At 62.8% G+C, this 16436-nt stretch overlaps 1 protein-coding gene across 5 annotated transcripts in view; it reads left to right on the top strand.

Moving 5' to 3' along the window:
- CABIN1 (calcineurin binding protein 1) overlaps window positions 1–16257 on the top strand; it is an 89526-nt gene extending 73269 nt beyond the window's left edge. For 4 of the 5 annotated variants that reach the window (XM_075568476.1, XM_075568475.1, XM_075568472.1 and 1 more), the window contains exons 34-35: window positions 11351–11585; window positions 15996–16256. In XM_075568476.1, the coding sequence (XP_075424591.1) occupies window positions 11351–11585; window positions 15996–16204 (444 nt within the window). In that variant the 3' untranslated portion in view covers window positions 16205–16256. Of the gene's footprint in view, window positions 1–11350; window positions 11586–15995 lie in introns of all 5 variants that reach the window. The other variant, XM_075568473.1, reaches the window with a different exon arrangement.
- Window positions 16258–16436: the final 179 nt, after the last annotated feature.

Raw genomic sequence — 16436 nt, 5'->3', positions numbered from 1 at the left:
GCAGTGAGACTGGGGGGTTGGGGGGGTGTAGCAGAGTGAGATATTTGGGGGGTGCTGCATGTTCAGGATTGGGGAGCACAGATAATATCATTCATTTTTACAGCCGAGTCTGCTTTGAATGATTCGCAGTTGATCTCTGAAGGACTTGGTGGTCTTTGCGGAGTGCTACTTTTGTCTGGGTCTGTCTTCTCACGTGGCTGGGCTTCCGTGGCTGGGCTCCGCGTGCGCACACAGATGGCAGCAGTTACCAGTGTAAGGGCTCGCTCAGACTGCTACATCTGCGCGCTTGCGTTCGCGCCTCCGCCGCGTGCTCCTGCAGCCCAGCGATCTCTGCTCAAACTGCAGGAGTTGGGTCGCGCCGTTTGGGGGCGTGGCGGGGGGCGTAACGCACACGTCACGGAGCTGGTTCACTTTTATTGGCTGAACCAGCTCACGTCACGCGACTGTAGCACCAAATTTCAGTTTTGGTTGTGGCGGCAAAATGTCGCAGTGACAACGCTGCACTTTGCCGCCGGTGGAGTTTTCAGTTTGAAAACTCCCACCGAACAACCAGAAATTGCGACGGACATGCGCGCGCATGTAAACGCACGTCGCAGCGCGGCCTGTCTGAGCGAGGTTCCTGTATATTGCTGTGTATGCAGCCAGCACATCCAATACAGAGGTGCTGCACATAACACTGCACTGCCCTCCTGTGTGTCAGTCAGGTACTGCATGGTACAAGCACCCACATGTAACCCTTCCATGTCCGCAGTGTATGTCGGAGCAGGGCCCGTGTTTGTGTGGTGCTGATGGCACCGCCACTGCCCATGTGCCCATTACAGCGCGGCTCCTGCATCCTCTCTCTCAGAGGGGGATACCCTCTGATTACGCGCCGGGAATGCAGATGTTGCTCCGTATGGGGGAGCTGCTGCACCCTAGCTGTGCTGCTAACCATTTCCTGTGTGGCGGCAGGATGTGGCCGCGGTTACAGAGCGGTGTGGAGTACTCTGAGCCTGTATATGAGCTGTGCGGATATGGCAAGCTAAGCAGACACTATTTTCCGTCGTTTGGTGTTGTCGCTTCGGTGCATTAAAAAAGGGTCCCAGGAAGTTGGAAGGATGTGACCTCCTCTCCGCCCCAATCACGTCAAGGGCCACCCACAAGTCAGGTTTTCAAGATATCCCAGCTTCAGCACAGGTGACTGAGCTACCTGTGCTGAAGCAGGGACTACCACCTGTGCTGAAGCAGGGACGGATTGTGCCACCTGTGCTGAAGCAGGGACGGATTGAGGACTGGAGTTGCGCACCCTTGATGTAGAGCAGCAGTGAAGGGGTTAAGGGAGGATTGGTGAGGGGCAAGCCCTGATATCCCTGTGCCCCCGTGCCGCCCCCTTCTCCCGGAGACGTCGTCGTGTGGGAGCCCAAGATGTAAGAGGCAGCGGCCGGCTCCATATTCGTTCCAGCAGAGGGGCAAGAGGGGTGGGAGGGTATTACTGGCGCTCCCCAGGTTCTGCCCGCCTCCCCTCGCTGCCCTGTCTGTGCCCATGTATCACGGGATGCCCCGTGAGTGGGTGCGAAGGTGGCACTAAGTGTGCCTCGTGTTACCCGGAGCCTGCAACAAATCACAGCAATCAAAGGGTTAATCCAACTAACACCTTCAGTGCTGGAGAGACCCACAGTGTGTGTGTCTGCGGGTGTGTATCTGCGGGTGCGTGCGGGTTTGTATCTGCGGGTGTGTATCTGCGGGTGTGTGTCTGCGGGTGCGTGCGTGTGCAGGTGTGTGTCTGCGGGTGCGTGCGTGCGGGTGTGTATCTGCGGGTGTGTATCTGCGGGTGTGTATCTGCGGGTGCGTGCGGTGTGTATCTGCGGGTGCTTGCGTGCGGGTGCTTGCGTGCGGGTGTGTATCTGCGGGTGTGTATCTGCGGGTGTGTATCTGCGGGTGCGTGCGGGTGTGTATCTGCGGGTGTGTATCTGCGGGTGCGTGCGGGTGTGTATCTGCGGGTGCTTGCGTGCGGGTGTGTATCTGCGGGTGTGTATCTGCGGGTGTGTGCGTGCGGGTGTGTATCTGCGGGTGCGTGCGGGTGTGTATCTGCGGGTGCTTGCGTGCGGGTGTGTATCTGCGGGTGCGTGCGGGTGTGTATCTGCGGGTGCGTGCGGGTGTGTATCTGCGGGTGCTTGCATGCGGGTGTGTATCTGCGGGTGCGTGCGGGTGTGTATCTGCGGGTGCTTGCGTGCGGGTGTGTATCTGCGGGTGCTTGCGTGCGGGTGTGTATCTGCGGGGGCTTGCGTGCGGGTGTGTGCGTGCGGGTGTGTATCTGCGGGTGTGTGCGTGCGGGTGTGTATCTGCGGGTGTGTGCGTGCGGGTGTGTATCTGCGGGTGTGTGCGTGCGGGTGTGTATCTTGCGGGTGTGTGCGTGCGGGTGTGTATCTGCGGGTGTGTGCGTGCGGGTGTGTATCTGCGGGTGTGTGCGTGCGGGTGTGTATCTGCGGATGCGTGCGGGTGTGTATCTGCGGGTGCTTGCGTGCGGGTGTGTGCATACGTGTGTTTCAGGTTACAAGCCATAAATAAAACATGGAGTTCCACGTCCTTCAGCCACGGGCAGGAGACCCACGGGGTGGAAACTAACAAAAGAGCACAGATCTACCCTCCTTCCTTCAGTCTCTCGTTCCTCTGCCCCCTGTGTCCCCCCCCCCATCCCCTGCACACAGCGTTGCAGCCGCAGTAATTGCCTCTGCCCCCTGTGTCCCCCCATCCCCTGCACACAGCGTTGCAGCCGCAGTAATTGCCTCTGCCCCGTGTCCCCCCATCCCCTGCACACAGCGTTGCAGCCGCAGTAATTGCCTCTGCCCCGTGTCCCCCCATCCCCTGCACACAGCGTTGCAGCCGCAGTAATTGCCTCTGCCCCGTGTCCCCCCATCCCCTGCACACAGCGTTGCAGCCGCAGTAATTGCCTCTGCCCCCCGTGTCCCCCCATCCCCTGCACACAGCGTTGCAGCCGCAGTAATTGCCTCTGCCCCCTGTGTCCCCCATCCCCTGCACACAGCGTTGCAGCCGCAGTAATTGCCTCTGCCCCGTGTCCCCCCCATCCCCTGCACACAGCGTTGCAGCCGCAGTAATTGCCTCTGCCCCCCGTGTCCCCCCATCCCCTGCACACAGCGTTGCAGCCGCAGTAATTGCCTCTGCCCCCTGTGTCCCCCCATCCCCTGCACACAGCGTTGCAGCCGCAGTAATTGCCTCTGCCCCCCGTGTCCCCCCATACCCTGCACACAGCGTTGCAGCCGCAGTAATTGCCTCTGCCCCCCGTGTCCCCCCATCCCCTGCACACAGCGTTGCAGCCGCAGTAATTGCCTCTGCCCCCCGTGTCCCCCCCATCCCCTGCACACAGCGTTGCAGCCGCAGTAATTGCCTCTGCCCCCCGTGTCCCCCCCCATCCCCTGCACACAGCGTTGCAGCTGCAGTAAGTGCCTCTGCCCCCCGTGTCCCCCCATCCCCTGCACACAGCGTTGCAGCCGCAGTAAGTGGCTCTGCCCCCTGTGTCCCCCCATCCCCTGCACACAGCGTTGCAGCCGCAGTAAGTGCCTCTGCCCCCCGTGTCCCCCCCCCATCCCCTGCACACAGCGTTGCAGCTGCAGTAAGTGCCTCTGCCCCCCGTGTCCCCCCATCCCCTGCACACAGCGTTGCAGCTGCAGTAAGTGCCTCTGCCCCCCGTGTCCCCCCATCCCCTGCACACAGCGTTGCAGCTGCAGTAATTGCCTCTGCCCCCCGTGCCCCCCCCCCATCCCCTGCACACAGCGTTGCAGCTGCAGTAAGTGCCTCTGCCCCCCGTGTCCCCCCATCCCCTGCACACAGCGTTGCAGCCGCAGTAAGTGGCTCTGCCCCCTGTGTCCCCCCACCCCCTGCACACAGCGTTGCAGCTGCAGTAAGTGCCTCTGCCCCCCGTGTCCCCCCATCCCCTGCACACAGCGTTGCAGCTGCAGTAAGTGCCTCTGCCCCCCGTGTCCCCCCCCCATCCCCTGCACACAGCGTTGCAGCTGCAGTAAGTGCCTCTGCCCCCCGTGTCCCCCCATCCCCTGCACACAGCGTTGCAGCCGCAGTAAGTGGCTCTGCCCCCTGTCCCCCCCCCATCCCCTGCACACAGCGTTGCAGCCGCAGTAAGTGCCTCTGCCCCCCGTGTCCCCCCCATCCCCTGCACACAGCGTTGCAGCTGCAGTAAGTGCCTCTGCCCCCCGTGTCCCCCCACCCCCTGCACACAGCGTTGCAGCCGCAGTAAGTGGCTCTGCCCCCTGCCCCCCCCCCATCCCCTGCACACAGCGTTGCAGCCGCAGTAAGTGCCTCTGCCCCCCGTGTCCCCCCCCATCCCCTGCACACAGCGTTGCAGCTGCAGTAATTGCCTCTGCCCCCCGTGCCCCCCCCCCACCCCCTGCACACAGCGTTGCAGCCGCAGTAAGTGGCTCTGCCCCCTGTGTCCCCCCATCCCCTGCACACAGCGTTGCAGCTGCAGTAAGTGCCTCTGCCCCCCGTGTCCCCCCATCCCCTGCACACAGCGTTGCAGCCGCAGTAATTGCCTCTGCCCCGTGTCCCCCCCACCCCCTGCACACAGCGTTGCAGCCGCAGTAATTGCCTCTGACCCCCGTGTCCCCCCATCCCCTGCACACAGCGTTGCAGCCGCAGTAATTGCCTCTGCCCCCCGTGTCCCCCCATCCCCTGCACACAGCGTTGCAGCCGCAGTAATTGCCTCTGCCCCCCGTGTCCCCCCCCCCATCCCCTGCACACAGCGTTGCAGCCGCAGTAATTGCCTCTGCCCCCCGTGTCCCCCCCCCCCATCCCCTGCACACAGCGTTGCAGCCGCAGTAAGTGGCTCTGCCCCCTGTGTCCCCCCCCCCATCCCCTGCACACAGCGTTGCAGCCGCAGTAATTGCCTCTGCCCCCCGTGTCCCCCCCCATCCCCTGCACACAGCGTTGCAGCTGCAGTAATTGCCTCTGCCCCCCGTGCCCCCCCCCCCATCCCCTGCACACAGCGTTGCAGCCGCAGTAAGTGGCTCTGCCCCCTGTGTCCCCCCATCCCCTGCACACAGCGTTGCAGCCGCAGTAAGTGCTTCTGCCCCCCGTGTCGTCCCCCCACCCCCTGCACACAGCGTTGCAGCTGCAGTAAGTGCCTCTGCCCCCCGTGTCCCCCCATCCCCTGCACACAGCGTTGCAGCCGCAGTAAGTGCCTCTGCCCCCCGTGTCCCCCCCCATCCCCTGCACACAGCGTTGCAGCTGCAGTAATTGCCTCTGCCCCCCGTGTCCCCCCCCATCCCCTGCACACAGCGTTGCAGCTGCAGTAAGTGCCTCTGCCCCCCGTGTCCCCCCATCCCCTGCACACAGCGTTGCAGCCGCAGTAAGTGCCTCTGCCCCCCGTGCCCCCCCCCCCATCCCCTGCACACAGCGTTGCAGCCGCAGTAAGTGCCTCTGCCCCCCGTGTCCCCCCCCCATCCCCTGCACACAGCGTTGCAGCTGCAGTAATTGCCTCTGCCCCCCGTGCCCCCCCCCATCCCCTGCACACAGCGTTGCAGCCGCAGTAAGTGCCTCTGCCCCCCGTGTCCCCCCACCCCCTGCACACAGCGTTGCAGCCGCAGTAAGTGCCTCTGCCCCCCGTGTCCCCCCCCCATCCCCTGCACACAGCGTTGCAGCTGCAGTAATTGCCTCTGCCCCCCGTGTCCCCCCCCCATCCCCTGCACACAGCGTTGCAGCTGCAGTAATTGCCTCTGCCCCCCGTGTCCCCCCCCCCATCCCCTGCACACAGCGTTGCAGCTGCAGTAATTGCCTCTGCCCCCCGTGTCCCCCCATACCCTGCACACAGCGTTGCAGCCGCAGTAATTGCCTCTGCCCCCCGTGTCCCCCCATCCCCTGCACACAGCGTTGCAGCCGCAGTAATTGCCTCTGCCCCCCGTGTCCCCCCCATCCCCTGCACACAGCGTTGCAGCTGCAGTAAGTGCCTCTGCCCCCCGTGTCCCCCCATCCCCTGCACACAGCGTTGCAGCCGCAGTAAGTGGCTCTGCCCCCTGTGTCCCCCCATCCCCTGCACACAGCGTTGCAGCCGCAGTAAGTGCCTCTGCCCCCCGTGTCCCCCCCCCATCCCCTGCACACAGCGTTGCAGCTGCAGTAAGTGCCTCTGCCCCCCGTGTCCCCCCATCCCCTGCACACAGCGTTGCAGCTGCAGTAAGTGCCTCTGCCCCCCGTGTCCCCCCATCCCCTGCACACAGCGTTGCAGCTGCAGTAATTGCCTCTGCCCCCCGTGCCCCCCCCCCATCCCCTGCACACAGCGTTGCAGCTGCAGTAAGTGCCTCTGCCCCCCGTGTCCCCCCATCCCCTGCACACAGCGTTGCAGCCGCAGTAAGTGGCTCTGCCCCCTGTGTCCCCCCACCCCCTGCACACAGCGTTGCAGCTGCAGTAAGTGCCTCTGCCCCCCGTGTCCCCCCATCCCCTGCACACAGCGTTGCAGCTGCAGTAAGTGCCTCTGCCCCCCGTGTCCCCCCCCCATCCCCTGCACACAGCGTTGCAGCTGCAGTAAGTGCCTCTGCCCCCCGTGTCCCCCCATCCCCTGCACACAGCGTTGCAGCCGCAGTAAGTGGCTCTGCCCCCTGTCCCCCCCCCATCCCCTGCACACAGCGTTGCAGCCGCAGTAAGTGCCTCTGCCCCCCGTGTCCCCCCCATCCCCTGCACACAGCGTTGCAGCTGCAGTAAGTGCCTCTGCCCCCCGTGTCCCCCCACCCCCTGCACACAGCGTTGCAGCCGCAGTAAGTGGCTCTGCCCCCTGCCCCCCCCCATCCCCTGCACACAGCGTTGCAGCCGCAGTAAGTGCCTCTGCCCCCCGTGTCCCCCCCCATCCCCTGCACACAGCGTTGCAGCTGCAGTAATTGCCTCTGCCCCCCGTGCCCCCCCCCCCACCCCCTGCACACAGCGTTGCAGCCGCAGTAAGTGGCTCTGCCCCCTGTGTCCCCCCATCCCCTGCACACAGCGTTGCAGCTGCAGTAAGTGCCTCTGCCCCCCGTGTCCCCCCATCCCCTGCACACAGCGTTGCAGCCGCAGTAATTGCCTCTGCCCCGTGTCCCCCCCACCCCCTGCACACAGCGTTGCAGCCGCAGTAATTGCCTCTGACCCCCGTGTCCCCCCATCCCCTGCACACAGCGTTGCAGCCGCAGTAATTGCCTCTGCCCCCCGTGTCCCCCCATCCCCTGCACACAGCGTTGCAGCCGCAGTAATTGCCTCTGCCCCCCGTGTCCCCCCCCCATCCCCTGCACACAGCGTTGCAGCCGCAGTAATTGCCTCTGCCCCCCGTGTCCCCCCCCCCATCCCCTGCACACAGCGTTGCAGCCGCAGTAAGTGGCTCTGCCCCCTGTGTCCCCCCCCCATCCCCTGCACACAGCGTTGCAGCCGCAGTAATTGCCTCTGCCCCCCGTGTCCCCCCCCATCCCCTGCACACAGCGTTGCAGCTGCAGTAATTGCCTCTGCCCCCCGTGCCCCCCCCCCATCCCCTGCACACAGCGTTGCAGCCGCAGTAAGTGGCTCTGCCCCCTGTGTCCCCCCATCCCCTGCACACAGCGTTGCAGCCGCAGTAAGTGCTTCTGCCCCCCGTGTCGTCCCCCCACCCCCTGCACACAGCGTTGCAGCTGCAGTAAGTGCCTCTGCCCCCCGTGTCCCCCCATCCCCTGCACACAGCGTTGCAGCCGCAGTAAGTGCCTCTGCCCCCCGTGTCCCCCCCCATCCCCTGCACACAGCGTTGCAGCTGCAGTAATTGCCTCTGCCCCCCGTGTCCCCCCCCATCCCCTGCACACAGCGTTGCAGCTGCAGTAAGTGCCTCTGCCCCCCGTGTCCCCCCATCCCCTGCACACAGCGTTGCAGCCGCAGTAAGTGCCTCTGCCCCCCGTGCCCCCCCCCCATCCCCTGCACACAGCGTTGCAGCCGCAGTAAGTGCCTCTGCCCCCCGTGTCCCCCCCCCATCCCCTGCACACAGCGTTGCAGCTGCAGTAATTGCCTCTGCCCCCCGTGCCCCCCCCCATCCCCTGCACACAGCGTTGCAGCCGCAGTAAGTGCCTCTGCCCCCCGTGTCCCCCCACCCCCTGCACACAGCGTTGCAGCCGCAGTAAGTGCCTCTGCCCCCCGTGTCCCCCCCCCATCCCCTGCACACAGCGTTGCAGCTGCAGTAATTGCCTCTGCCCCCCGTGTCCCCCCCCCATCCCCTGCACACAGCGTTGCAGCTGCAGTAATTGCCTCTGCCCCCCGTGTCCCCCCCCCATCCCCTGCACACAGCGTTGCAGCTGCAGTAATTGCCTCTGCCCCCCGTGTCCCCCCATCCCCTGCACACAGCGTTGCAGCCGCAGTAAGTGGCTCTGCCCCCTGTGTCCCCCCATCCCCTGCACACAGCGTTGCAGCCGCAGTAAGTGGCTCTGCCCCCCGTGTCCCCCCCCCCCCATCCCCTGCACACAGCGTTGCAGCCGCAGTAAGTGGCTCTGCCCCCTGTGTCCCCCCATCCCCTGCACACAGCGTTGCAGCCGCAGTAAGTGGCTCTGCCCCCCGTGTCCCCCCCCCCATCCCCTGCACACAGCGTTGCAGCCGCAGTAAGTGCCTCTGCCCCCCGTGTCCCCCCATCCCCTGCACACAGCGTTGCAGCCGCAGTAAGTGCCTCTGCCCCCCGTGTCCCCCCATCCCCTGCACACAGCGTTGCAGCCGCAGTAAGTGCCTCTGCCCCCCGTGTCCCCCCCCCCATCCCCTGCACACAGCGTTGCAGCTGCAGTAATTGCCTCTGCCCCCCGTGTCCCCCCCCCATCCCCTGCACACAGCGTTGCAGCCGCAGTAATTGCCTCTGCCCCCCGTGTCCCCCCATCCCCTGCACACAGCGTTGCAGCCGCAGTAAGTGCCTCTGCCCCCCGTGTCCCCCCCCCATCCCCTGCACACAGCGTTGCAGCCGCAGTAAGTGCCTCTGCCCCCCGTGTCCCCCCCCCATCCCCGGCACACAGCGTTGCAGCCGCAGTAATTGCCTCTGCCCCCCGTGCCCCCCCCCCCATCCCCTGCACACAGCGTTGCGGCCGCAGTAATTGCCTCTGCCCCGTGTCCCCCCCCCATCCCCTGCACACAGCGTTGCAGCCGCAGTAAGTGCCTCTGCCCCCCGTGTCCCCCCCCCATCCCCTGCACACAGCGTTGCAGCCGCAGTAATTGCCTCTGCCCCCCGTGTCCCCCCCCCCATCCCCTGCACACAGCGTTGCAGCCGCAGTAATTGCCTCTGCCCCCCGTGTCCCCCCCCCATCCCCTGCACACAGCGTTGCAGCCGCAGTAATTGCCTCTGCCCCCCGTGTCCCCCCCCCCATCCCCTGCACACAGCGTTGCAGCCGCAGTAATTGCCTCTGCCCCCCGTGTCCCCCCCCCATCCCCTGCACACAGCGTTGCAGCCGCAGTAATTGCCTCTGCCCCCCGTGTCCCCCCCCCCATCCCCTGCACACAGCGTTGCAGCCGCAGTAATTGCCTCTGCCCCCCGTGTCCCCCCCCCACCCCCTGCACACAGCGTTGCAGCCGCAGTAAGTGCCTCTGCCCCCCGTGTCCCCCCCCCATCCCCTGCACACAGCGTTGCAGCCGCAGTAATTGCCTCTGCCCCCCGTGTCCCCCCCCCATCCCCTGCACACAGCGTTGCAGCCGCAGTAATTGCCTCTGCCCCCCGTGTCCCCCCCCCCATCCCCTGCACACAGCGTTGCAGCCGCAGTAAGTGCCTCTGCCCCCCGTGTCCCCCCCCCATCCCCTGCACACAGCGTTGCAGCCGCAGTAAGTGCCTCTGCCCCCCGTGTCCCCCCCCATCCCCTGCACACAGCGTTGCAGCCGCAGTAAGTGCCTCTGCCCCCCGTGTCCCCCCCCCATCCCCTGCACACAGCGTTGCAGCCGCAGTAAGTGCCCGGCAGTGGGTGTGTTGTAACGATGCAGCAGCGAGGACGACGGGCTGAAGGGGTCTTCTCTGTTGCCGGGAGCCGGACCCGTTGCCATGGCTGCCTCTGGTTCTGTGTCTCTGGTGGTGAGACGCTCTCCATCGGGCCGGGTGGGGGGGTGTTTTGTTTGTGTTCCCTGTTCTTCCCTCGGCGGTGCCCAGACAGCTGGCACTGTGCCCGCTGGGAGCAGCCACGGAGACAGGAGGGTGTCAGCTGGAAGTGAGTCACAGGAGAGTCACAGGAGAGTCACAGGAGAGTCACAGGAGAGGCACAGGAGAGGCACAGGAGAGGCACAGGAGAGTCACAGGAGAGGCACAGGAGAGGCACAGGAGAGCGAAGGCTAGAGTCCGGGCGGCTGTGATCACTGTGTGTGTGTGTGTGTGTATACATTGTATGTACACACTCCCATGCTGCACAAGCAGTGTGTATATACAGTGTGTGCAGCATGGGAGTGTATATAGTGTGTGTATATATACATTGTGTGTGTTTGTATACATTGTATGTACACACTCCCATGCTGCACAAGCACAGTGTGTATATACAGTGTGTGCAGCATGGGAGTGTATATAGTGTGTGTATATATACATTGTGTGTGTGTGTGTATACATTGTATGTACACACTCCCATGCTGCACATGCACAGTGTGTATATACAGTGTGTGCAGCATGGGAGTGTATATAGTGTGTGTATGTATACATAGTGTGTGTGTGTATACATTGTGTGTGTTTGTATACATTGTATGTACACACTCCCATGCTGCACAAGTACAGTGTGTATATACAGTGTGTGCAGCATGGGAGTGTATATAGTGTGTGTTTGTATACATTGTATGTACACACTCCATGCTGCACAAGCACAGTGTGTATATACAGTGTGTGCAGCATGGGAGTGTATATAGTGTGTGTATATACATTGTGTGTGTTTGTATACATTGTATGTACACACTCCCATGCTGCACAAGCACAGTGTGTATATACAGTGTGTGCAGCATGGGAGTGTATATAGTGTGTGTATATACATTGTGTGTGTTTGTATACATTGTATGTACACACTCCCATGCTGCACAAGCACAGTGTGTATATACAGTGTGTGCAGCATGGGAGTGTATATAGTGTGTGTGTATATACATAGTGTGTGTTTGTATACATTGTATGTACACACTCCCATGCTGCACAAGTACAGTGTGTATATACAGTGTGTGCAGCATGGGAGTGTATATAGTGTGTGTGTATATACATTGTGTGTGTTTGTATACATTGTATGTACACACTCCCATGCTGCACAAGTACAGTGTGTATATACAGTGTGTGTGTGTCTGAGGGTGTGACCTGTGTAAAGTTTGTGTGTCAGCACAATGCAGGAACACCCTAACTGTGCTCACCCGGGGGGGGATCCCCTCTCTCTCTCTCTGCACACAGCTGCCCTCGGATACCCCCAGCACCCCCAAGTGCACCCGTGAGATCGCGTTCCCCCTGCCCGCGGTGTCCGTGCAGCTCACCCCCCTCAACCTGTTCTCCGTCAGCCCAGAGAACCTGCTGCGTCTCTCCGAGCACCAAGCAAAAGCCAGGCCGGCCGCGGCCACCTCCCAGCCAGAGGCCATACGGGGTTCAAGAGGGGTCAGAGTCTGCGCTGGCGTGGCACAGGTCACACGAGGTGAGTGCACACGCTGCCAGGGTCATATCGCTCTCTCTTCCTGCTCGTCTGTCAGGTCCGTCTCTGTGACCATTATCTTTTCTGTCTCTCTCGCCTCGCTCTCTCGCCTCTCTCGCCTCGCCTCTCTCTCCTCGCCTCTCTCTCTCGCCTCTCTCTCTCGCCTCTCTCTCTCGCCTCGCCTCTCTCGCCTCGCCTCTCTCTCTCGCCTCTCTCTCTCGCCTCTCTCTCTCGCCTCTCTCCTCTCTCTCGCCTCTCTCCTCTCTCTCGCCTCTCTCCTCTCTCTCGCCTCTCGCTCTCTCTCGCCTCGCTCTCCCTCTCGCCTCGCTCTCTCGCCTCGCTCTCTCGCCTCGCTCTCTCGCCTCGCTCTCTCGCCTCGCTCTCTCTCGCCTCGCTCTCTCTCGCCTCGCCTATCTCTCTCTCGCCTCTCTCTCTCGCGCCTCTCTCGCGCCTCTCTCTGCGCCTCTCTCGCGCCTCTCTCTCGCGCCTCTCTCTCGCGCCTCTCTCTCTCGCCTCTCTCTCTCGCCTCTCTCTCTCGCTCTCTCTCTCTCGCCTCTCTCTCTCCTCTCTCCTCCTCTCTCTCTCTCGCCTCTCTCACCTCTCGCTCTCTCGCCTCGCTCTCTCGCCTCGCTCTCTCGCCTCGCTCTCTCGCCTATCTCTCTCTCGCCTCTCTCTCTCTCGCGCCCTCGCTCTCGCCTCGCCTCTCTCGCGCCTCTCTCTCGCGCCTCTCTCTCTCGCCTCTCGCCTCTCGCCTCTCTCTCTCACGGCTTGCTCCTGTCTCTCTTACGACTCGCTCTTGTCTCTCTCCTCTCTCACGGCTCGTTCTCGCCTCTCTCCCGCGGCTCTCTCCCGCGGCTCGCTCTCGCCTCTCTCTCACGGCTCGCTCTCGCCTCTCTCCTCTCTCTCCACGGCTCGCTCTCGCCTCTCTCCTGGCTCGCTCCTCGCCTCTCTCCTCTCTCTCACGGCTCGCTCTCGCCTCTCTCCTCTCTCTCACGGCTCGCTCTCTCGCCTCTCTCCTCTCTCTCACGGCTCGCTCTCCCGCCTCTATCCTCTCTCTCACGGCTCGCTCTCGCCTCTCTCCTCTCTCACGGCTCGCTCTCTCCTCTCTCTCACGGCTCGCCTCTCTCCTCTCTCTCACGGCAGGAGCTCTCTCCTCTCTCTCACGGCAAGAGCTCTCTCCTCTCTCTTTCTCTCTCTCTCCTCCTCTCTCGCGGCTCCCTCTCTCCTCTCTCGCGGCTCCCTCTCTCTCTCTCTCTCCTCTCTCTCACGGCTCCCTCTCTCTCTATCCTCTCTCTCCTCTCTCTCTCCTCTCTCACGGCTTCCTCTCCCCTCTCTCGCGGCTCCCTCTCCCCTCTCTCGCGGCTCCCTCTCCCCTCTCTCGCGGCTCCCTCTCTCCCTCTCCCCTCTCTCACTCCTCTCCTCTCTCTCCTCTCCTCTCTCTCTCGCCTCTCTCTCTCGCCTCTCTCTCTCACGGCTTGCTCCTGTCTCTCTTACGACTCGCTCTTGTCTCTCTCCTCTCTCACGGCTCGTTCTCGCCTCTCTCCCGCGGCTCGCTCTCGCCTCTCTCTCACGGCTCGCTCTCGCCTCTCTCCTCTCTCTCACGGCTCGCTCTCGCCTCTCTCCTCTCTTTCACGGCTCGCTCTCTCGCCTCTCTCTCACGGCTCGCTCTCTCCTCTCTCTCACGGCTCGCTCTCTCCTCTCACGGCTCGCTCTCGCCTCTCTCCTCTCTCTCTCTCACGGCTCGCTCTCTCCTCTCTCTCACGGCTCGCTCTCGCCTCTCTCTCACGGCTCGCTCTCGCCTCTCTCCTCTCTCTCACGCTCGCTCTCGCCTCTCTCCTCTCTCTCACGGCTCGCTCTCGCCTCTCTCCTCTCTCTCACGGCTCGCTCTCGCCTCTCTCCTCTCTCTCACGGCTCGCTCTCTGCCTCTCTCCTCTCTCTCACGGCTCGCTCTCGCCTCTCTCCTCTCTTTCACGGCTCGCTCTCGCCTCTCTCCTCTCTCTCACGGCTCGTTCTCTCCTCTCTCTCACGGCTCGCTCTCGCCTCTCTCCTCTTCTCTTTTCTCTCTCTCCTCTCTCTCACGGCTCGCTCTCGCCTCTCTCTCACGGCTCGCTCTCGCCTCTCTCCTCTCTCACGGCTCGCTCTCGCCTCTCTCCTCTCTCACGGCTCGCTCTCGCCTCTCTCCTCTCTCTCACGGCTCGCTCTCGCCTCTCTCCTCTCTCTCACGGCTCGCTCTCGCCTCTCTCCTCTCTCTCACGGCTCGCTCTCGCCTCTCTCCTCTCTCACGGCTCGCTCTCTCTCCTCTCTCCTCTCTCTCACGGCTCGCCTCTCTCCTCTCTCACGGCTCGCCTCTCTCCTCTCTCTCACGGCAGGAGCTCTCTCCTCTCTTTCTCTCTCTCTCTCCTCTCTCTCGCGGCTCCCTCTCTCCTCTCTCGCGGTTCCCTCTCTCTCTCTCTCTCCTCTCTCTCTCTCACGGCTCCCTCTCTCTCTATCCTCTCTCTCCTCTCTCTATCCTCTCTCTTCTCTCACGGCTTCCTCTCCCCTCTCTCGCGGCTCCCTCTCCCCTCTCTCGCGGCTCCCTCTCTCCCTCTCTCGCGGCTCCCTCTCCCCTCTCTCACTCCTCTCCTCTCTCTCCTCTCCTCTCTCTCTCGCCTCTCTCTCTCGCCTCTCTCTCTCGCCTCTCTCTCGCCTCTCTCTCTCACGGCTTGCTCCTGTCTCTCTTACGACTCGCTCTTGTCTCTCTCCTCTCTCTCACGGCTCGCTCTCGCCTCTCTCCTCTCTCTCACGGCTCGCTCTCGCCTCTCTCCTCTCTTTCACGGCTCGCTCTCGCCTCTCTCCTCTCTCTCACGGCTCGCTCTCTCCTCTCTCTCACGGCTCGCTCTCGCCTCTCTCCTCTCTCTCTCTCACGGCTCGCTCTCTCCTCTCTCTCTCACGGCTCGCTCTCGCCTCTCTCACGGCTCGCTCTCGCCTCTCTCCTCTCTCACGGCTCGCTCTCGCCTCTCTCCTCTCTCACGGCTCGCTCTCGCCTCTCTCCTCTCTCTCACGGCTCGCTCTCGCCTCTCTCCTCTCTCTCACGGCTCGCTCTCGCCTCTCTCCTCTCTCTCACGGCTCGCTCTCGCCTCTCTCCTCTCTCTCACGGCTCGCTCTCGCCTCTCTCCTCTCTCTCACGGCTCTCTCTCGCCTCTCTCCTCTCTCACGGCTCGCTCTCGCCTCTCTCCTCTCTCTCACGGCTCGCCTCTCTCCTCTCTACCGGCTCGCCTCTCTCCTCTCTCTCACGGCAGGAGCTCTCTCCTCTCTCTCACGGCAAGAGCTCTCTCCTCTCTCTCACGGCTCTCTCTTCTCGGCTCCCTCTCTCTCCTCTCGGCTTCCTCTCTCTCTCCTCTCGGCTTCCTCTCTCTCCTCTCGGCTTCCTCTCTCTCCTCTCTCTCGTGGCTCCCTCCTCTCTCGCGGCTCCCTCTCTCCCTCTTCCCTCTCTCCTCTCTCCTCTCTCGCGGCTCCCTCTCCCCTCTCTCACGTCTCTCTCTCTATCTCGGCTCCCTCTCTCCTCTCTCTCGGCTCCCTCTCTCTCTCCTCTCTCTCACGGCTCCCTCTCTCTCCTCTCTCTCACGGCTCTCTCTCTCTCCTCTCTCTCACGGCTCCCTCTCTCTCCTCTCTCCTCTCCTCTCTCACGGCTCCCTCTCCTCTCTCACGGCTCCCTCTCTCCTCTCTCTCACGGCTCCCTCTCTCTCTCCTCTCTCTCTCTCCTCTCTCACGGCTCCCCCTCTCTCTCCTCTCTCTCTCTCTCCTCCCTCCTCTCTCTCGCCGGCTCCCTCTCTCTCCTCTCTCTCTCTCTCCTCTCTCTCTCTCCTCTCCTCTCTCAACGGCTCCCTCTCTCCTCTCTCACGGCTCCCTCTCTCTCCTCTCCTCTCTCACGGCTCCCTCTCTCTCTCTCTCTCCTCTCTCTCGCAGCTCCCTCTCTCTCTTTCCCTCTCTCTCCTCTCTCTCGCGGCTCCCTCTCTCCTCTCTCGCGGCTCCCTCTCTCTCTCCCTCCTCTCTCTCTCTCACGGCTCCCTCTCTCTCTCTCTATCCTCTCTCTCGCAGCTCCCTCTCTCTCTTTCCCTCTCTCTCCCCTCTCTCGCGGCTCCCTCTCCCCTCTCTCGCGGCTTCCCTCTCCCCTCTCTCGCGGCTCCCTCTCTCCCTCTCCCCTCTCTCTCCCTCTCCCCTCTCTCTCTCCCCTCTCTCGTGGCTCCCTCTCCTCTCTCCTCTCCTCTCTCTCTCTCTTTCTCTCTCTCTCTCTCCTCTTCTCTCTCTCTCTCTCTCTCTCCTCTCTCTCTCACCCTCTCTCCTCTCTCACTCTCTCCTCTCTTCTCTCTCTCTCTCCCTCTCCACCCTCTCCCTCGCTCACTTCCCGGTCTCTCTCCTCTCTGACCCTTGCAGAAGATGAGCAGCCGGAGGCCGTGTCCTTTGCACATCAGGATTCCCCGGCTCTGCCAACCTGTGAAGGTTGCAGCAGTCACCACCGCATCGGACCCTTCTCGCTGGCAACTAGAATCGGTGACCAGCACAGGAGCCTTTGCCAGTGCCTGCCGCACGGACTCAGGTACACAGCGATGAGACAGACGTATCACTGGCAGCACACACAGTAAGGAGACACGAATCACTTCACACACACACACACACACACACACACACACACACACACACACAGTAAGAGACACGAATCACTTCACACACACACACACACACACACACACACACACACACACACACACACACACACACAGTAAGGAGACACGAATCACTTCACACACACACACACACACACACTAAGGAGACACGAATCACTTCACACACTGACGTGGAGAGATGCACATGTTC

The sequence above is a fragment of the Ascaphus truei genome, chromosome 13 (genome assembly GCF_040206685.1).
Source record: "Ascaphus truei isolate aAscTru1 chromosome 13, aAscTru1.hap1, whole genome shotgun sequence".
Taxonomy (NCBI): domain Eukaryota; kingdom Metazoa; phylum Chordata; class Amphibia; order Anura; family Ascaphidae; genus Ascaphus; species Ascaphus truei.
This window is presented reverse-complemented; position numbering and strand designations above follow the sequence as displayed.